Raw genomic sequence first — 23,206 nt, 5'->3', positions numbered from 1 at the left:
GTGCCCGAGGGAGCACTTGAACCTCCGGCGGGAGGTAAATAGCCCACATTGGATGGTAGCTCCAACGAACCAATCGGACAAGACATGATCATGACATTCAATAAATTCTGGGGATAATTTCTAAAAGTGGAGTTAATTGTAAAAACGTGAATTACACCAAGTATGGTAATAAAGTAAATGTAAGTAAGAACATTCATGATGTATACATGCAGACTGAAGCGAAAAATGAGAAGCTGTGCCAGGCCCAGGATTCGAACTCAAGTCTCCTGCTCACCAGGCAGTTGCGCTGAGCACTACGCCACCCTGGCACATTGGCTGTGCACAGTTGTACAGACTAGTCTAGCACGCCTCCCTCCTCAGTCCAAATTCCTGTACTCATCTCAGTCCACTTGCCATTCCTACTAAACTCAAACAGCACTGCAAAGGCTCTCCAACTGTATTTGAATAGCACCTCAGCAGCGAATGAAATGGGGGATCCTGCCCGAAACCCAGGGGTAGGTACTTCGAATCCTGACTTTCGTACAAATTTTCATTCGTCACTTAAGTCTGCATATACATACATCATAAATGATTGAGATTTGAAAAGGTCTGGAGACATACTGAGTCAGTTGATTAAAGCACCTATGCCTGGGTTTCAGGCAGAATCCCCCGTTTCTTCGATGCTGATGTGATAAACCAATGCAGCTGAAGAGCCTCTGCAGTGCGCTCCGAGTTAAGCGGGAATACCGTATGGGTTGAGGCGTGAATGGGAATTTGGATTGAGTGGGGAGGCATGCTACGGCAGTCGATGGAGTTCTGCTGAGCCATTATGCCAGAGTGGCGTAGTGGTTAGTGCATCTGCCTTGTGAGCAGCAGACCTGAGCTCAAATCAGGCCTTGGTACAAATTTTCATTCGTTGCTTCAGTCTGCACATTTATAAATCATAGATGTATGAAACTTGGAAAGGGTTTGGCACAATACAAATTGACTGGATAAATAAAAACGGCGATATGAAAAGAGATGAGTAATTTCGAGCAATTCTGTGTTATGTTACATCAGTAACAACTGGTATTAGTTGAAAATTAAAGTGTTGATGAACAATGAGCCTACATTCTGAAGCTATCGTTTCGATATAGTTCGAGTGTTTGCTTCGAACTTAGATTAACGGCAACAGCGGAGAACTTAAAATAATTACATAACAAAGGGATATTTACTTTTTCCGTCAGTTCGACTTTTAGAAAGGAAAGAATTGCTGTAAAACAGAAGAAATCTGAACGCATGAGTATGATACTAATATGACATTTTGAGGAAAGAAAATACAATACAAACTCACCCTGGTGATGCTCGATACAAGCGGCGTCCTGCAAGCCGCAAACACGAATTCCTTCTCTTTCTGCAACACGAAAACAAAACTGTTACTGTTCAGCAGATTGCTAGTCCGTTCAGTAACGTGCATATGCAGTGGTCAGTGCATTAACATTCTGAAGGCATTTGCCGAATATACACACATCAAAAAAGTTTTGTATCATCTCTGTTCCGAGAGTTCCGGAAGCTCTACACAAAATTGGAACAGAGATCAACATAAACATCATTTTCGCCCTTTTTATTGCTTATGAAAACCACACATTGTACGTTGTACCACCACACACCGAAACCCTCAGAGGTGGTGGTCCAGATTGCTGTACACACCGGTACCTCTAATATCCAGTAGCACGTCCTCTTGCATTGATGCTTGCCTGTATTCGTCGTGGCATGCTTTCCACAAGTTCATCAAGGCACTGTTGGTCCAGACTGTCCCACACCTCAACGGCGATTCGGCGTAGATCCCCCACAGTACTTCGTGGGTCACGTCGTCTATAAACAGCCCATTTCAATCTATCCCAGGATTGTTCGGTAGGCTTCATGTCTGGTCATGCTGGTCACTCTAGTCGAACAATGTCGTTATCGTGACGGAAGTCATTCACAAGATGTGCACGATGGAGGCGCGAATTGTCGTCCATGAAGACGAATGCCTCACCAATACGCTGCCGATATGGTTGCACTATAGGTCGGAGAATGGCATTCACGTATCGGAGCCTTCCATGACCACCAGCGGCGTACGTCGGTCCCACGTAATGCCTCCCATAACATCAGGAAACCTCCACCTTGCTGCACTCGCTGGACAGTGTGTCTAAGGCGTTCAGCCTGACCGGATTGCCTCCAAATACATCTCCGACGATCGTCTTGGTTGAAGGCATATGCGACACTCGTCGGTGAAGATAACGTGATGCCAATCCTGAGCGGTCCATTCGGCATGTTGTTGGGCCCATTTGTACCGCTCTGCATGATGTTGTGGTTGCAAAGATGGACCTTGCCATGGACGTCGGGAGTGAAGTTACGCATCATACAGCCTATTGCGCAGAGTTTGAGTCGTAACACGTCCTGTGGCTGCACGAAAAGCATTCATTATTCAACAGGGTGGCGTTGCTGTCAGCATTCCTCCGAGCCATAATCCGTAGATAGCGGTCATCCATAGCAGTAGTAGCCCTGAACGAGGCATGTCATCGACAGTTCCTGTGTCTCTGTATCTCCTCCATGTCCGAACAACATCGCTTTGGTTAACTCAGAGACGCCTGGACACTTCCCTTGTTGAGAGCCCTTCGTGGCACAAAGAAATAATGCGGACAAGAGTGAACCGCGGTATTGACCGTCTAGGCATGGTTCAACTACAGACAACAGGAACCGTGCACCTTCTTCCTGGTGGAAAGACTGGAACTGGTCGGCTGTCGGACCCCGTCCTCTAATGTTCAAAAATGTTCAAATGTGTGTGAATTCCTAAGGGACCAAACTGCTTAGGTCATCGGTCCCTAGACTTACGCACTACTTAAACTAACTTAAGCTAACCTATGCTAAGAACAACACACACACACACACACACACATGCCCGAGGGAGGACTCCAACCTCTTGCGGGAGGGGCTGCACAGTCCGTGACATGACGCCTCAAACCACACGGCCACTCCGCGCGGCCTCCGTCTAACAGGCGCTGCTCATGTATGGTTGTTTACATCTTTGGGCGGGTTTAGTGACATCTCTGAACAGTCAAAGGGACTGTATCTGTGATACAATATCCACAGTCAGTGTCTATCTTCAGGAGTTCTGGGAACTGCGGTGATGCAAAACGTTTTTGATGTGTGTATGATTTGAAGATTATTTCGCCATCTGCCTGACTTACATTCCTTTTTTTCTTTTTTTAACTCTACTGGCCATTAAAATTGCTACACCACGAAGATGACATGCTACTGACGCAAAATTTAACCGGCAGGAAGAAGATGCTGTGATATGCAAATGATTAGCTTTTCAGAGCATTCACACAAGGTTGGCGCCGGTGGCGACATCTGCAACGTGCTGACATGAGGAAAGTTTCCAACCGATTTCTCATACACAAACAGCAGTTGACCGGCGTTTCCTGGTGAAACGTTGTTGTGATGCCTCGTGTAAGGAGGAGAAATGCGTACCATCGCGTTTCCGACTTTGATAAAGGTCGGATTGTAGCCTATCGCGATTGCGGTTTATCGTATCTCGACATTGCTGCTCGCGTTGGTCGAGATGCAATGACTGTTAGCAGAACGTGGAATCGGTAGGTTCAGGAGGGTAATGCGGAACGCCTACTGGATCCCAACGGCCTCGTATCACTAGCAGTCGAGATGACAGGCATCTTATCCGCATGGCTGGAACGGATCGTGCACCCACGTCTCGATCCCTGAGTCAACAGATGGGAACGTTTGCAAGACAACAACCATCTGCACGAACAGTACGACGACGTTTGCAGGAGCATTGACTATCAGCTCGGAGACCATGGCTGCGGTTACCCTTGACGCTGCATCATAGACAGGAGCGCCTGCGATGATGTTCTCAACGATAAACCTGGGTGCTCGAACGGCAAAACATCATTTTTTCGGATGAATCCAGGTTCTGTTTACAGCATCTGATGGTCGCATCCGTGTTTGGCGACATCGCGGTGAACGCACATTAGAAGCATGTAGTCGTCATCACCATACTGGCGTATCACCCGGAGTGATGGTATGGGGTGCCATTGTTTACACGTCTCGGTCACCTCGTGTTCGCATTGATGGCACTTTGAACAGTGGACGCTACATTTCAGATGTGTTAGGACCCGTGGATCTATCCTTCATTCGATCCTTGAGAAACCCTACATTTCAGCAGGATAATGCACAACCACATGTTGCACGTCCTGTACGTGCCTTTCTGGATGCAGAAAATGTTCGACTGCTGCCCTGGCCAGCACATTCTCCAGATCTCTCACCAATTGAAAACGTCTGGTCAATGGTGGCCGAGCAACTGGCTCGTCACAATTCGCCAGTCACTACTCTTTATGAACTGTGGTATCGTGTTGAAGCTGCGTGGTCTGCTGTACCTGTACAGGCCATCCAAGTTCTGTTTCACTCAATGCCCAGGCGTATCAAGACCGATATTATGACCAGAGGTGGTTCTTCTGGGTACTGATTTCTCAGGATCTATGCACCCAAATTGCGTGAAAATGTAATCACATGTCAGTTCTAGTATAATATATTTGTCCAATGATTACCCGTTTATTATCTGCATTTCTTTTTGGTGTACCAATTTTAATGGCCAGTAGTGTATTTTTCCAAGGCAACTAGCTCATGCTCTTACTATCACAACAGCAACTTCGTTCGCCGAAGCACAGCAAATTACAAACCCAGACGCATTTCAGCACCTCATGTTCTTGAAATACGAATCAGATCAGATATACAAATGTGCGAATCCACGGAGTAGTAACGGGAGGGGCAAATGTCAATAAAAAAATCATTTGCATCTATATCATTGACGCCCTGACCAAAAGTAATATTCTTTTTTCCAGAAGACGATTTCGACGAGTCAGGCCGGAAGTGTACGCTGTAATACTAAATATTTTACAAGCATCAAACATTAAGCCAACCGCCTTGCCGCAGTGGTAACACCGGTTCCCGTCAGATCACCGAAGTTAAGCGCTGTCGGGCTGGGCTAGCACTTGGATGGGTGACCCGGTCAGCAGAGTGCTGTTGGCAAGCAGGGTGCACTCAGCCCTTGTGAGCAAACTGAGGAGCTACTTGTTTGAGAAGTAGTGGCTCCGGTCTCGGAAACTGACATACGGCCGGGAGAGCGGTGTGTTGACCACATGCCCCTCCGTATCCGCATCCAGTGACACCTGTGGGCAGAGGATGACACGGCGGCCGGTCAGTACGTTTGGGCCTTCATGGCCTGTTCGGGAGGAGTTTGAGTGTAGCAAAAATTAAATGAACTTTCGCGTATTTCACAACAGGGCTGATCTATGCGGACTTTGATTTCGATATGCGACATACGAATTTTCAGAATACCAATAAACAACTGACACCATGAATCCTGCAGGGCTGTCCATAAATCGGTAAGTGTACTAGGGGGTAGAGATGTCTTCTGAACAGCACATTGCAAGGCATCCCAGATATACTCAATATTGTTCATGTCTACGGAGTTTGCTGGGCAGCGGAAGTGTTTTAACATACGTGAATGTTCCTGGAGCCACTCTGTAGCAGTGTCCTGCTGGAATTCTCCAAGTCCGTCGGAAAGAACAATGGACATGAATGGATGCAGGTGATCAGACAGGATGCTTACGTACGTGTCGCCTGTCAGAGTCGTATCTAGACGTATCAGGGGTCCCATATCACTCCAACTGCACACGCCCCACACCATTACAGAGCCTCCACCAGCTTGAACAGTCCCCTGCTAACATGCAGGGTCCATGGATTCATGAGCTTGTCTCCATACCCGTACACGTTCATTCGCTAGATACAATTTGAAACGGGACTCGTCCGACGAGGCAACATGTTTCCAGTCGTCAACGGTCGATTGTCGGTGTTGACAGGCCAGGCGAGGCTTAAGACTGTGTGTCGTGCAGTCATCAAAGGTACACAAGTGGGCCTTCGGCTCCGAAAGCCCATATCGATGATGTTTCGTTGAATAGTTCGCGCACTGACACTTGTTGTTGGTCCAGCACTGAAATCTGCAGTAATTTTCGGAAGAGTTGCACTTCTGTCACGTGGAACGATTCTCTTCTATCGTCGTTTGTCACATTCTTGCAGGACCTTCTTCCTGCCACAGCGATGTCGAAGATTTGATGTTTTACCGGATTCCTGATATTCACGATTCGCTCTTGAAATGATCGTACGGGAACACCGCCTCTTCATCACTACCTCGGAAATGCTGTGTCCCATCTCTCGTGCGCCGACTATAACACCACGTTGAAACTCACTTATAGCTTGATAACGTGCCATTGTAGCAGCAGTAACCGATCTAACAACTGCGCCAGACACTTGTTGGCTTATACAGGCGTTGCCGACTGCAGGGCCGTATTATACCTGTCGACATACATCTGTATTTGAATACGCATGCGTATACCAGTTTCTTTGGCACTTCAGTGTATATTCAATATACACCTAAATGGTTTACCAAACAGAATCAGCCCCACTCTCAGGTTGTTCCCCGTTCTTCACTGGCAGCTTCGGTTCAGAGAGCGCACTGAGTATGGCACTCGAATAAAGCCTCGTCCCGTAGTGTGTCGTACTTGCAACCCTGCCCACAGCGAAACGCATTCCGTCGGCGGCCAAACTTGCGACGTCGCTTGGTCCACTTGGCTGACCACCGCGAAACCCTGCCACAGCCCACATATATTTGTGATTACAGTACCGTGCTTCATAGATCAATCGCTGTATGCTTCGGACTTACTTGTGGGAGTAGTACAAGTATTAATTTTATTTATTCGTGGATTACTTTTACGAGGTTACTGGACGTGTTACGGTATTACAATTTAAGAACAACGCAAATAATATAGTTAATATATACAGGAATTTACATACTTGCAGGTCTAGTTATGTGACCGGTAGTAGGAACCATCCCACCATTTGTCTGAAGTAAACGACTGTCAACATAACTCATAATGGCCGGATGAAGACTGGAACCTCCATCCCTCCGAGTACAAGGCCAGTCTTTTTAAAGCAGTGCTACCTCGTCTGATTTACCCCTCGTGTACGATACTGTTTTTCAAAGCAGTTATTTACGATTAGTTTATATGGTTCAAATGGCTCTGAGCACTATGCGACTTAACTTCTGAGGTCATCAGTCGCCTAGAACTTAGAACTAATTAAACCTAACTAACCTAAGGACATCACACACATCCATGCCTGAGGCAGGATTCGAACCTTCGACCGTAGCGGTCGCTCGGTTCCAAACTGTAGCGCCTAGAACCGCACGGCCACTCCGGCCGGCCTACGATTAGTAATGTAAAAGGCTAGTAATACGCTGTTCGTTCATTTCCCACCACCAGACACTGAAAAAACTGCACATGCTATATACACATTATTTCATAATGGAACACTATATACACACAGAAATCCAGCCCAGATAGCCATGCGTGTTAATTTGCCGCTTCCGGGACGGGGAGGTGGGCCGGCATAGGGTAGAATCCGCCCGGCGGATTAACAAGGGTCGGTGTGCCGCCAGCGTGGATGTTTTTTTAGGCCGTTTCCCCCGTTCCACTCCGTGAATATCGGGCTGGTATCCAAGTCCCGCCTCAGTTATACGATTCCCAAACATTTAGAAAACTTTCCCTCGCTTTCACACGAGCAACACTGCAAGCAGACAGTTGCGGTAGACACACACGTATTCCGTTCTTGGGGGTAGCGGCTTGGCAACAGGAAGGGCATCCTGCGACCCCTTAAACCAGGGGTCTCCAAAAACGGTCCGCGGGCCGAAACCGGCCCACGAGGGCCGGCAAACCGGCCCGCGTTAGCTGGCGGGACATCCCCGGTTTCTGGCCCGCCAAATATTTGACGTGGTACCTATACTGCCAACAATTGAGTTTCGAGGCCTATCGCGAACAATACACCGCGACATTGTCGGAGCTCTATCTGTAAAAAAGCGGAAGGTCATGGTTAAACTTGTGGCTATCCAAATAATACACATTGGTTTGTTGCTTGACTCCACCAAGAAATATTGACATCCCCACTGCTCCTTAAAAATTCTATATTCACTGTCAACTTTTCGTTTCTTTTCCATATTTGTACAGAACATCACAAAAGATTGTAACCTGAAAATAAAATTGTGCTATTTAATACTAATAAAACTAGGGAGTAGTCTGCCAAACAAACTGCAATCAATTTATTTTTAAGGTACTTTAATTACTAAATTAAATACTCACAATTACACTGTAGTTCCACTAAAAAATACAGTGAAAAAATACTCAAGTCGTGCTATACGTATTTCGATTTTCAGATTTTCCTTGTCTCTTCGAATTCAAACTTTGAATTGTCCCACACTTCGTCGTCTCACCTACTAGTACACATAAAACACTAAAAAAGTCGTGAGACACTCGCAACATAGACACAATCACGCAACAGAACTATCAAATATATGCTCTGACTCTGCTACTTGCTACAAGACTACATAACTAAACTTATTGTTGCGCCGCTTGAAATAAAAATGCGTTGACATACACTACCTCTGGTACGTCTTGCAGTAATAGTGTTGCTAACAATGATTTTGAGATTTCGTAAACTTTGCGGGACGCTTTCGTGAAGAATGTGCAGTGAAATACTTTTTTTCGGTGAAATTCGCCAGAGTAAAATACGCCAGAGTTTCGGTCAATTACGTCCACCAATCAAAATTATGTAATTAAATAAAAATCGTAGTTCGTTTCAGTGCTAGGTATTCCCACAACCTTAGATTTTTGCGATTTCATCTTTCCTTTAGCCTTACATTACGGTGATCATGGAGTGCTAGGGTGCTTTAATCCCACTAGGTAGATCTTGGCCCTTATGACTTCGTGGAGGAGTCAATGTGGCCCGCGGACTAAAAAGTTTGGAGACCCCTGCCTTAAACTAACCGCGCTAAATCCCTTAATAACCATGCCGACCCTGCGCCGATGCGGGGCAAAGGCAAAACAAAAAGCAGAAGAATGAAAATAATTAAATAACAGGACACACGCTGTCAGCTGAAATTAGGGCCATAGAGAAGATGTTTGGTTTCCATTTTGTGTACCGCAACTTCCTATTTGGTAGCCTGAACTACTGAGTCTAATTGCCTTATAATGAGTGAAATTTTGAGCTCAGAAAGAAGATAAGGTGTTAGTATTATAATTTACATTGCGTGACTTGTGGAATAACGTTTTCCAGAAAATAAAAGAAAAAGAAGAGAAGAAACATAGTAGGGGTATGTTACGTAAGACATATTTATTATTATCAGTGTTATCATTACTATTATTTACTTGTGTTACAGTTTTTACAAAGCCTCTGCTGTGTGTTACTCAAGTAATTCTTGAGTGTATACAATGTATTCCTTCACGTAGAATTTTTAATGGCTTTGTTAATAAAATAACTTTTTCTGTTACCAGTGACAAATTACTTTTCATTTATATTTTGCACGAGGCATCTTGATAAGTGATTCCCATTTTCAAGTGTGTTTTGCGTGTGCTATGCCATTTATTTGCGATGTTTTAGATGGATGAGGTGCTCCACTGCCCTATTCTCTTTGGGTTTTCTTGTGATCCACTTCTGCAAAAAGTAACACATGTTACGCGTTACACACAGTTTTCTACAGCTTCTCGGACCTTTCTTCTGTAAATGTTTGTTTCTTTAGCCAGTACACGTACGTTATTAAAATCGATGTCAGAGCCACAGTTCTCGTGATTTTCCGCTACTGTCGATAGAAGAAAGGTCCGAGAAGCGGTTGAAATTTCTAAGAATGCATTTAATTTCAATAGAGAGGGGGCTATTGGCTTCCGGCATCGTGGCTCCCCGCCATCAAGGAAGTAAATACGCGGCCGCGGTGTGGTAGCGGCATGAACAACGTGCTGCAATTCACCTCGGCGGACAATAATATTTTGGGTAAACATTCCCCCTCTCTTGCTCTGTCCGGTTCGAATCTATCCACTGATGACGACCAACCAATAGCGGTAGCAGGCATTTCAACCAATAACCCTTCTCCAGCATAGTGTGGAATAGTGCCTTTCTATCCAATGACGATGACCCCCAATGGTATCCACAGGAGATAAGCTACCAATGCCCCTTCTTCTGTATTAGCCTATGACTATGGCCCACCAATGGTAGCCGTATGAATTTTAACCAATACTATCACTTCTCCGCACTAACGCCAGAAAATTCCCCCTTTATAAGTGGACGCGACACTAGTCTCTGACAGTGTTCTAACAGTAGTGGACACCAAAAGATCCTGGGAAAGATCCCAGAAGAGGGATCGAAACGTCGAACATTTTAGAAGAAACATGCCGCGGCCTAATAACCCAGAAGATTTTAACTTCAGTGACAACGGCCACGAAAGCCTACAGACTTACATACTATCACGCTGTTTGGTCTGAAGATGGTCTAAAACAGGCAGAAACCGCTAACCTCATAAAGAGAGTTTCTTGCGGTTGTTACTGCTCATGTTCAATGTTAAGTAATAATAAAGCGGTTGTACTCTAAGAGAAATGTTCTCAAAAATTACTATATGTATGAGTCTCTGCATAATTGGACCAAGAGAAAATCGAATGAAAACAGAACAATGCAGCACGTCAAACATCTAAAATATCACGAACGAATGATATAGAGCACTGAAAATCATTTCCCGAAACGCCTCGTGCAAAATTTAAAGCAAACGGGAAGCTGTGAAGGATCTATAGAGAGGACGAGCTAACATGACGGTAGGCTCTACCTTTTCATCCATGTTTGTTTCCCAATGGTGATGCTGCGTTCCAGGACGACAGGGTCCCTGTCCACACAGCTCGCATCATCGAACAGTGGTGTCGTGAGCACGAGAATGAATTGCCACATCTCCTCTGGCATTCACACTCAACAGATCTCAATATTATTGAGCCTTTGTGCACTACTTTGGAAAGAAGGGTGCATGATCAATATTCACCCCCATCATCGTTGCCACAACTTTGGAGGGAAAATGGTATACGGTTCCCTTGAAAACCATACAGGATCTGTATTTATCCACTCCGAGACGACTGGAGCTCTACACATATTAGACAAGGTAGTGTGTTGTGTGTTTGGTGTCTGCATGTTTCTGTCCACCCACTGCAGCTCGTAACGCAGGTTAGCTCACCTCTGGGGTAGTAGAAGGGTGCGCAGTGGCAGAGCGCCAGCAGCAGGTTCCGGCGGCACTCGCTGATGCACGTCTGGTGGCTGTAGTCGTCCGCCCACGACAGCGAGCGCACCTGCAACAGGGCGGGGGCGTGCGCAGTCTCTCCCTGCCGGGCGAGCAACACTCCGCTGACAGTACACCGCACAACGCTGTTGACATAGGGATCATAGTAGATGGCACACTTACAAGGTGCGTTCGAGCTTTTGAAACTGTATATACGATGAAGTATCTTAAGAGCCCAGGTATCACACACTGCAACCATTCACACTAGTGGGCCCTCATAGGAGAGTAACTAACGAAAAAAAATTAAGAATTTTATGTGATAATAGCGGCAAGAAGTTTCAATACATAGCGCGGTTGCATGGTGTAATGGGTTCAATAACAGCTTTGCATGCAGGTGGTTATGGGTTCGACTCTCATCAGGTGCACTAAGTTTTCTTTTTATTTCCAAATCTTTATCGAAATGACTGATGGATACAATAACAGCTTTGCATGCAGGAGGTTACGGGTTTGACTCTCAAGAGGAGCGCTAAGTTTCTTTTTATTTTCAAATCATTATCGAAACGACGTTGATCATCATTTTTATTCATCTAATTGATTTAAATATAATTTTTTAACTCCATTCCTTTGTCCATAATAACTTCTTCATCTGCTCTCATTTTTCGTCCTGCCATTCTTTCTCCACTTGAAATCTTTGTTCATGAGTTTCTAATCAAATTCATGTATTAATTTCGATTTAATCTCTTTTGTTTTATCACCCTATTGTTTCGTCCCCATTATTGCGTTCATTATACCTGTTCCTCATTTTGCCTGAATTTAGTTTTACTTATAAACCCGTCTTTTATTTAAATTTTCAACCGCGCTATTTTGTCCGTAGTGCAACAGGTATTTAGGTTATATTTTAAATGTTTGTATGACAGTTACTGTGCAAAAAAAATCGCAAATCTGGTAACAAAAATACGTTTTTCACACCATTGCACAAATATAGACAGATTATTTCATCTTTTGCCTTTTAAACAATACATCAGCATTTTCAAGTGCTTAGACTTTGTAATAGGTAACTGTATTAAAATTCATATTCACAAAACTTCCTATTCGAAAAAGAATGTTATAAAGAAAAAATGAAACAAATTACAAAGTTCATACGGTGATTAAAATGATGTGATAAGGAACAGAAATAAAAAATTACATTTAAACCAATTACTTTAACAAAACTAATAATCCAAGCTAATTACGATAAAGATCGAAAAATAAAAAAACATGAAATTCGAACCCACAAAGTACTGCATGCGAATCTGTTATCCTACCCATTACAATGCGTAGCCACACTACGTTATGCACCTTTTCTTAACGTAACTGAGTATCACAGAAAATTCTGAATTTCGTTTTTCGTCAATTACTTGCAAATGAGGGCTTACCAGGGTGAATGGCTGCAGTGTGTGATACCTGGGCTCTTAACCTACATCACCGTACGGATAGCTATAAAAAGTCGATCGCATCACTGGAGCCCTCTCCTTGTTAGTCCAGGTTGGATCAACTTATGCAAAGTAAACCGGAACTCCATCGACGAAATCTCAACGACTGTTCAGGGATATTTTCCGAGTACACTGGTACGAAGAACACTTGTTCACTGTGGCTGGGTACAGAGTAATTGCATTTCCTTTGCCTACACAAGATCGAAGAATGACATATTTTGTTTTAAGTATAAATTCTTTGCTGCATTATTATTTCCTCGTAGTGATGCAAGCTACACGACGAGCCCGTTTTGGCTAATTACAACTATCAAGTGTACCTCTGAAGATGGTATAATAGGTATAATATTGTTCTTTACGCCTATGTTAGTCCTTGTATACATGTGGCACCTTATGCTTGCGTCTTAGCCGGTATGACGTTGTCCATATGGCATCTTGGAGCGTAAATGTCGGCTGTGTTTTCGTTATGATATTGGCACCATGGCTATCTCTGATAAATTAAACGTAATCACAGACTTTCGCGAAACAGAAATTCCATTGTAAACAAACAGCATCGCTGGAGCCGAAGCTGTCAGGAAAGCTGCCAAAACATAACTTTACAATATCACTCAAAAAAGTAAACATGTAAGTAACGTGGTAATATTTTAACGAAAGGCAAGCAATATTTACACTGCAAGATGCCACATGGACCACGTCATACCAGCTAAGATGTAAACATAAAGTGCCATATGTAGACAGAGACTAATATAGCCGTAAGGAACAACATTATACCTACTATATCATCTTCACAGGCACACCTGATAATGGCAAATCGCCGAAACGAGCTTGTCGTGCAACCTGTATCACTACGAAGAATTAATAAAAAAAACTTGTACTTAAAATAAAATGACTGCATTTCGTTTGATTATATACTCTATTTATCTTTGTTCCCGTATTGTCCTCCTCCTTTCACCATGAACCTTGGACCGGGGTGAGGTGGGATGGCTTGCATGCCTCAGTAGTATAGATAGCTGTACCACAGGTGCAACCACGAGAGGCAGGTATCTGCAGAAAAGGGTAGATCAAACCGTGCTTCCTGAAGAGGGCAACAGGCTTTTCAGTAGTTGCAATGGGCAACGGCCTGGATGACTGGCAGACAGGCTCTTGTAACATTAGCCAACACGGCATTATTGTGTTGATGCTGCGAACAGCTGAAATCAAGGCGAAACTACACCCATAATTTTTTCCCCCGAGAGCATGCAGCTTTACTGTATTAGTTAATCCTTTATAGGTTTGTGATCGATATTTTAACCACACCACATAAGATTCAAAATATCTGTAATCTGATGCCTCTAAACGACCCTATCGCATTCAGATACTGCATTCTTTGGGACCAATCTGTGGCCAACAAAGCAACCACAATGAACTTACGTTGTTTTGTCAACGCATGGTGGCACTCGTTGTACTTTGTGGTCGATAAAGTAACAACGAAGCAGTCTCAGCAGTGTGTCGTAATTTAGCTGGTAGGTCTTTACGTTTAGATAATTTAGTCTATTCATTATGATTTTCTAGTATAATATTGATGTAGTACAGAAATCTACCTCCAGTTTCACTGTATCTACTGCGAATCACTGTAAAATGAATTTTTTGTCTCACGTGTGCAAGAAGACGTACATAATCTCGATTTTCCTTGAGTTTATGTAATACTTCAGTTGTAAACAAGTACTTCTGCACACGTTATGTTGTGTATTTTGGTACCTAAGTAATTGCTTGACACTTTTATCAAACAGTTTCTAAAATATAGCATTTCGCTCAGATGTTATAGGCACGTCAGTACAGCAAGGTCGACGTTTTGTGAGCAGAGAGCTGCAAAGAGCACGGGAAGCCGAAGGAGAAGTTTTCAGTGCACGCAATCTGTCGTAATTTTGGTGTTGGATAAGTCTTTGCATTTATAAAATTGAATAGATTTATTATAATTATTCTAATACTATGGTGTAATAAAAATGGTTCAAATGGCTCTGAGCACTATGGGACTCAACTGCTGAGGTCATTAGTCCCCTAGAACTTAGAACTAGTTAAACCTAACTAACCTAAGGACATCACAAACATCCATGCCCGAGGCAGGATTCGAACCTGCGACCGTAGCGGGCTTGCGGTTCCAGACTGCAGCGCCTTTAACCGCACGGCCACTTCGGCCGGCAGTCTAATAAAGATATGCCAATTATAACCTGCCTCCAGTTTCACTGCACCTAGTGCAAATCATTGTGAAATGAGTTTCTTTGTCTCGTGTTGCCAAAAATACGTACATGACGTTAATTTCCCGCGAATTTATCGTAATATTTAAGTTGCAAACAAATACAGTTATTTCGTGCTGTTATGGTACCTCAGTATTTACTTGATGTTTTTAACAAGTAGTTTCAGAATTATAGTATTGCACTCAGTAAAGAGTGTTAATCTGCATTCTTGTTTCTATATCGTTTCATAAATATTTGCACAAAAATTACAATATCATAACATGATTAATATTTCTTTATAATTTATGTGGGATCATGCCCACTCTACTGTATCGTGGCTAGGAAGCTGTTTTCTCGGATAGCTAGACAACAATTCAAGCAAATATTATTAATGGAGTTTATTACAGTAAGTTAGATTGACAATACTTAACTTTGCCTTTTTACAAATAGGTGTCGCAGGCAATTGGCAACATGCAAATAATCAATATCCTTCGATGTATACAATTTCCATGCAAGCAATTAATATAGACCACAAGTCACGACTAAAGAGTTAAGATGACGGCTCGTCTTCTAGTACAGTTCTTCTGGTGCGGTCGAGGCTAGCTGGAGCGGCGCTAATATTCTCTTCATATAGGTGCTGCTCCTGTCGTGGTGTCGTCCCAGTCAGCGTTCTAGTGGCTGACGTCGTCTCACAGCCTTCTCTACTGTGAGGTTCCAGGCCGACGTGCCGGCGCTTGATGTTACGACGGAACAACTTAGGCTTGGTGAAAATCAGTCTTCATCCCTTATGGAAAAGGACAGCTTTTCTTGGGAAATGCGTTAGAAGACATCGGTTTATGAAGGAGACACAGATGAAGAGGGTGTTCTAGTAGGAACATCCAGAGGATGAAGGTCAGTCAAACAGTGAAGAAGTGTTAGAATAAACTTCTAGTTCACAAACAGATTCTAAAATTTCTAATATGCCTGTAGTTACTCCATATCTGCTGAAGTTTTCTAAACAGAGAAGGAACCCATGTCAAATACTTTTACTACTATTTGGTCCTAGTGTTCCTAGGCGTGGATGGATGAACTTCATTGATGCAACAACAATAAATTAGTATGCTCTTTATAAGGCGACTAGCTTTCTTGCTGGGAATATAAAGCCTCTGTCACATCTAAAATTTCGAAATATTCTGGCAACGAGCTAACTGGAAGTTTCTGCTCAAAACCGAAAACGGTAGCAACACCCAGCCCAAAAAATTGTAATTAGCAGGTCAAAACTTCACAAAAGAGATACAGGATTCCAAGCGATGCAGTTCAGGAATGTGACTGTGCATATGGCTTCAACGGGTGCATCAGGAAGGTGTGCATCTTATAGAATACAAAGCAAACCTAAACGTAGTAAGTCAGCGTGACTACTGGCAATGAAGCTTTGAGCAGACAACACTTTGAACCCTTCCACCAGCAGAACTACGTAACAGAACAAATCAAGTTTATGATTTAATGTGTGTGTATCTTATATGCATTTTTATGTACGTATATAAAATAACAAAAGATAACAATAAATAAAGCTTTGTTTTCTTCTGTTTACTGCTGTTTCAATAAAAGACCCCGTTTTCACAATTTGGTTAAATTACCGACCGCAAAAATAGTACTTCCAGTGAATGGATTGTGGTCGATATTTTTCCAAGCATGAAAATTTATAGTAATTAGTACCATAAGATTTTTCATATCTTAAATATTTTTTATGTGTCTGGACATGATAAGTAATTTAACAAATTAGACTTCAAGAGTCACTTTTAAAAAGAAAGTTTTGCCCTATACTGGGTTAATGATGGGGATGCCCTCCTGGATAAAATATTCTGGGGTAAAATAGTTCCCAACGTGGATCTCCAGTAGGGACTACTCAGAACGATGTCGTCATCTGAAAAAACGTGGAATTTTAAATCCCTTCGTTAGGTGGGTTGATTAGAGAATTTCGAAAAGGAGATGGATAGGTAGAAATTAGAAATAGTAGAAACTAGTGAAGTGCGGTGGCAGGAAGAACAGGACTTTTGGTCAGGTGAGTACAGGGCTATCAACTCAGATTAGGTAGGAATAATGCAACAGTAGGTCAAAAAGTGAACAATGATGGTAAGCTACTACGAACAGGATAGCGAACGCGTTATAGTAGCGAAGACAGAGACGAAGTTAATACCAACAACAGTCTACCCTGATCAGCCAGAGCATTATGATCACCTACCTAATAGCCAGTATGTACACCTTTGGCACGGATAACAGCGGCGGCGCGTATAGCATGGAAGCAATGAGACCTTGGTAGGTCGGTAGTGGAAGTTGGCACCACATCTCCACACACAAGTCACCTAATTCCCGTAAATTGCGGGGGGGGGGGGGGGGGGCGGTGATGAGATCTAACACCACGTTCGATAACATCCTCGATCTGTTCGGTCGAGTTCAGATCTGACGAGTTCGGGGACAAGCACATACGTAGGAAATCGCCACTGTGTGCCTCGAACTACTCCATCACACTCTCGGCGTAGCGACATGGAGCATTGTCTTGTTGAAAATAAGCAGAGCCATCGGAAAACATGATCTTCATGAAATGGTGTACGTGGTCTGCAACCAGTGTACGATACTCCTTGGCCAAAACAGTACCGTGCATGGGCTCTGCTGAAGCCATGGATGCCCACGTGAATGTTCCCCAGAGCATAATGGAGCCACCGCCAGTTTGTCTCTGTCCCGCAGTACACGTGTCAAGGAGCTGTTCCCCTGGAAGATGATGGATTCACCCCCTCCAAAAATGGCTCAAATGGCTCTGAGCACTATGGGACTTAACATCTGAGGTCATCATCCCCCTTGACTTAGAACTACTTAAACCTAACTAACCTAAGAACATCACACACATCCATGCCCCAGGCAGGATTCGAACTTGCGACCGTAGCGGTCGCGCGGTTCCAGACTGAAGCGTCCAGAACCACTGGGCCACACCCTCCCATCGGCATGATAAAGAAGGTATCGGGACACATCAGACCTTGCAACGCTCTGCCACAGTGTCAACATCCAGTGCCAATGGTCACGTGCCCATATCAGTCGTAGTTTCAGATATCGTGGTGTTAACACGGGAACATGCACAGGTTGTCGGCTGCGGAGGCCCATGGCTAGGAGTGTTCGATGCAGTGTGGGTTCAGATACACTTGTACTCTAGACAGCATTAAAATCTGATGTCAGTCACGCTACAGTTCGCAGTCTGTCCTGTTTTACCAGTCTGTCCAGCCTACGACGTCCGACAACTGTAACGAGGAGTACCTTCACGGGATCTCTGGACGTGGTTTCACCTTGGTTTCGCCTCGTGTTGAAGACACTCACCACAGCACTCCTCAAACACCAACAATTTGTGCAGTTTCCGAGCCTGCGGGACATACAATCTGCCCTCGGTCAAACTCAGATAGACAGCGCACTTTCCCCATTCTAAATAAGGACAGCACGCTGACCGATACTACATGCACTGTGACTAGCAGTCATTCCCCGCCAAGTGACGCTGCTAATGCTGGACGGGTTTATATCGACAGCAGGTCGGTGATCATTATGCCCTGGCTGATCAGTGTATTTGAAGATGTGGGGGAGGGGAGTGAAGACAGAGTCAACATCAAACTCCCCAACTCCACCCTGCTCCCCCTCCAGTAGCGAGATCGGAGCGTGACCGACCTCGTCGTCGAACCAGCAGCGGCGCGCCTCGGCCGGCAGCCGCCGGACGTCCCTGGTGCTGTGAATGGCCCGCGGGTCCAGCACCACCGACACCTCCGTGCCCGGCTGCGCCAGCACCTGCTGCACCGACGTCTCCGGGTAGTCCTGCGGGTCGTGCACGAACACCTGCAACGTCAGATCCACCTACCGAAGTCTACTCGTGCTCTTCTGATTTCTTTTAAATTTACACTCACTGTAAGTTTGACAGTTATTTCTAGGAGGTAGCAGCCCACCTCCACGTTCTTACGGACGGGAAGACACGCCCTGTAGCTAACGCACGCCTGATCTTTGGCGTGCGGCTCGGAGGTATCTGGGTCATAATCCGAAGGAGACAGAAATTTTTACCGCCAGTGTTTGGCCATAAATGGCAGGAGAGGAACAATTTGAGCAGCTCTTTTGGATTGTTTACATGTGTTGCTGTCGTATAGCATCTAGTAAAGTGAACAGAAAATCAAAACGAATTGCAAAAATATTTAGACAAGATATCTGCATAGTTGTTGTGTCCCAGCACAGTTTTGTAGTGCGATCGGAATGTTGACGACAATCTGAGGGTTGTTCGAGTGTCCACCTTTATTGTCAGAGATGAGAGGGAGAAAGCTCTCTGAGGTAGAACTGGGTGGTTATTGGTTACAGTGGTAATCTCTTAGGATTAATGGCAGGCTGGGTATGCTGAAGAATTCAGTATTTATTTAAGTAATATCTTTATTCTCTTTGATAACGTATAAAAGAGGTGCCAGTTCCTAACCCCTTTCTGTATTACTTGTCAGACTCAGTTTACTCTTGTCAGCAGGTCACTCGCCTAAGCTTACAAGAGACAATTACTATTCCGCAAATTTTTCTTGTTAATTATGAAGCTACAAATGCTAGCTGCTCCTTGAGACAAAGACAGATCGTCTCTGTTCAGAGCTATTCCCCAGAACAGATAATGATTAGTTATCTTGCAGCTGCTGTGTGTGTTTCCAGATCTGATCACCGACTTCTCGCTGAGAATATTACTTCTGCATACTCAGGTTGCGGCGGACTGGCGTACTACTGCTCTCTCACTCCTCCGTCAGACTACTCAATCAGAATCCTCCATCAGACTTCTCCATCAGACTAACTCTTCCCAATTTATCTCTTGCTTATATATCGTCTACGTCGCAGCTGACCCTCGATAATAGCCTTTCGGGATATTTCCATTAGCTGGCTCCCTTTGTAATGTTGATGCATTAAGTTGTTCTGAAAGCGGTGCTGATATTCAAGACAATAAAAGCGGATTAAATCTGTGAGCTATCTGGGGAAGTTAACCTTGCATTACTGAGCAACTGTTTCACCAGGTATCCAGTCTAGCTTGCCAAATTCCCAACCAGACTAACATTAATTATAATCTTTTAATAGTCATCTTACGACAACCGGTGATATATATATATATATATATATATATATATATATATATATATATATATATATATATATATATAAAGAGAATTTAAATAAAAAGAAATAAATCAGTTTATATTTGGACATTTATTTTAACATTGATCATTGTTCAATTTCAGCATATCAAACTTGATTCATAACTAAACTGGTGCCTTATTTAGGACTGTGAAAATGTTAGTTTGTAATCTTACGGAACACATCAAATATGGAGCCAAGATTGGGAGACTGCATGCAACACTGCATTCATAAAATAACACACGAAGAACGTTGAAACATATGCAAGAGGAAATTAACCACAACCAACCGATTCAATTTTCACCCAAAGAAGTGACGTTCGCAGCGCAATCCTGTTCGTCATGAAATTACCACACACTGGCATACTAAATTCATAATAACTCTCTGTGAAATCTTCCCGAAAAGAATAGCTGAGAGCTACTTTGATGATTACACCACATGCTTCACGTGGTCAACTTGGATTACACAAAGAGTGTAACTCCACAATAATTTTGATAATTAAAATAAATTACATCGGAACTCTATTTACAAAAGGAAAACCTCGAACTGGTTACTATCGTCTTACTATTAACCTGATGGGTCAAACAAATGTATAAACACGTGGTACTGGTCTCACAAAGTACACCCCACGTGGGTTGAACTCAAAGAAAAGTTGCTACATTGAAAAATATTCTCAAGACGAGATGTTATAATCTCATGCACATTCGCATTTAAGATTGATGATCTTAGAGCTACAGATCATCAACACGTGGTTCCACTTTACTCACAAATTAGTGACAAAGTAACTACTGGAAGATATTCTGAGCTTCACACTCCAATTACACTGCATTGCAATTTAAGATAACATAAGATATTTTAGAGCTAAACCTGAAATAAAGGTGATTAAATTTTTAGTTAGTCTGAACTTAAGAAATCCATTGTCCTACAGACTTAGCAGAGACGCGCTGAGCCGGAGATCTTACCACTTCAGACGCTCGCCACAGACAGACTGGCATGGGCCCCTATCAAGGGTGCTTCACAGATACAAATGGAAGTGACCAGAGAGGGAGCTTCCTATACCAACGTGACAAGGGACGGACAGCACCATACTAAGAACAGAAACCTCTGCTTTTAGAAAGCATAGCTACCTGTTCCGACGTTGGTCCTACTGTTCTCCAGCAGACAGGCTTGTCTGCTACCATCCAGCATGCAACTAGAAATACATTTGCTCATTCATCCTCCCACACAGAAGGGAAGGGGGATGACAGTATCTTATCATATACACTATATAAAAAAAAAAGCGCAAGTAGGTTCCATATGAGACTGTGTGACATGAATTACATATAAACTGTGTTTTAAAATGTAGTAGTGTGACAGATGGTTCTTGTTTATGTGTAAAAGTAACACGTTCCACTGCTCAGTCTCCTCCCAGATGGAGTCAGAAACACCACAGTAAACTCAGAAGTGGAATGTATGGCGTAAATGACAACAGATTTAAGAAATTAACATGAAAGGAATCCAACAGAGTCCTTTCACCTTGACACATAAATATTTTAATGTTTGATTTCTCCTAGAGGTTTCCACTCGATGTTACCACTTACGTATACTGGAAAGCTTCCGTTGACATCAGGGCTTGTATCCCTTGGCGCAGTCTCAAATAGTTCCATCTGTGATTAGTCCGTGATCTGACGGGCTACTGGAGGTCCATACTTTACATAAAATATGTAAAACTTCAGTTGTCGTCCAACTGCGGTTCAAATAATGTCTTAATGTGCGTGTTTTGATCGTATGCGTCTTATCTCTCTCTTGTTCACAAATATCATCCACTAGGGTTTCTCAGTGCTTAAACTCTGAGGCCTCTAACTTCTTGAAGTGGCAATTGTTTTCAGCTCATTTCATCTGACAAGTATTGCTTAATAAAATCATTATTAATTTGATTTTTTCTTGCGACTGAACATAGTGTGAAAAATTGCAATTAAACCCAAACAATAAAAAGTGCGAGGTCCTCCAAATGATTACTAAACAAACTGCGTTAAATTTCGGTTAGCCTCTATCTACTCTAGTGTCTTATCGACATACACTGTTCCCCATATCTCACCTCGACCTTAACGCTCTTGTCTGAACAACATGGCAGAAACACCCATCCCCATCAGAGCAAAATCCCATCCCTCCCACTCCATCATTGAGCTACCTTCTCGAAGTCCTTCTTAGTAGCAGGCCCGACTCTGGAATCACCTCCCGCATTATATTAGCGAACTGGGTAACAATTTTCAGCTTCAGAACACAGTTAATCACATGTCTACTGAAGCAACACTAATGGTTACCACTGTCCCTGTGCACACTCGTTACGCCTGTACATTCTTCTTTTCAGCATGACGGTGTCGTTTGTCGTCTAGTAAACTCATAAGAATATGAAAACCAATTGCAAAACGATTTAGATAAGATATCTGTATGGGGCGAAAATTGGCAATTGACCCTAAATAATGAAACGTGCGAGGTCATCCACGTGAGTGCTAAAAGGAGTCCGTTAAACTTCGGTGACACGATAAATCAAGCAAATCTAAAGGCCGTAAATTCAACTAAATACCTTGGAATTACAATTACGAACAACTTAAACTGGAAAGAAGACATAGAAGATGTTCTGGGAAAGGCGAACCAGAGGCTATGTTTTATTGGCAGAATACTTAGAAGATGAAACAGAGCTACTAAACAGACTCCCTACACTACGCTTGTCCGTCCTCTTTTGGAGTATTGCTGCACAGTGTGGGATCCTTAACAGATAGGATTAACGGAGTACATAGAGATAGTACAAAGAAGGGCAGCACGTTTTCTCTTATCGGGAAATAGGGGAGAGAGTGTCACAGATATGGTACAGTATTTGGGGTGGGCAGCATTATAGCAAAGGCGTTTCTCGTTGCGGCGGGATTTTCTCACGAAATTTCAATCAACTATTTTCTCCTCCGAATGCGAAAATATTTTGTTGACGCCGTCCTAGATAGGGACAAAAGACCATAATAATAAAATAAGGGAAATCGTATCTCGCACTGAAAGATACATGTATTCGTTTGCGCTTTCAAGAGTGGAAAAATAGAGAATTAGTGTGAAGGTGATTCGATGAACCCTCTGCCGGGCACTAAAGTGTAATTTACAGAGTAGTCATGTAGATGTAGATGTTGATATAGAACAGAACAGACAGAGACCAGAGCAGTGCTCACAGTCACAGGACTGAAGGA

At 43.4% G+C, this 23,206-nt stretch overlaps 1 protein-coding gene and 1 pseudogene across 1 annotated transcript in view; one reads left to right on the top strand and one right to left on the bottom strand.

The window, feature by feature from the left end:
• Positions 1-23,206, bottom strand: part of LOC124620029 (pickpocket protein 28-like) — an 86,452-nt gene that overhangs the window by 28,376 nt on the left and 34,870 nt on the right. Inside the window, exons 6-8 of the mRNA XM_047146695.1 lie at positions 18,522-18,686; positions 11,114-11,258; positions 1,313-1,372 (exon numbers count right to left, since the gene is read on the bottom strand). Of these exons, the coding sequence (XP_047002651.1) occupies positions 1,313-1,372; positions 11,114-11,258; positions 18,522-18,686 (370 nt within the window). The remainder of the gene's footprint in view (positions 1-1,312; positions 1,373-11,113; positions 11,259-18,521; positions 18,687-23,206) is intronic.
• Positions 4,932-5,046, top strand: LOC124621161 (annotated as a pseudogene).

The sequence above is a fragment of the Schistocerca americana genome, chromosome 6 (genome assembly GCF_021461395.2).
Source record: "Schistocerca americana isolate TAMUIC-IGC-003095 chromosome 6, iqSchAmer2.1, whole genome shotgun sequence".
Taxonomy (NCBI): Eukaryota; Metazoa; Arthropoda; class Insecta; order Orthoptera; family Acrididae; genus Schistocerca; species Schistocerca americana.
This window is presented reverse-complemented; position numbering and strand designations above follow the sequence as displayed.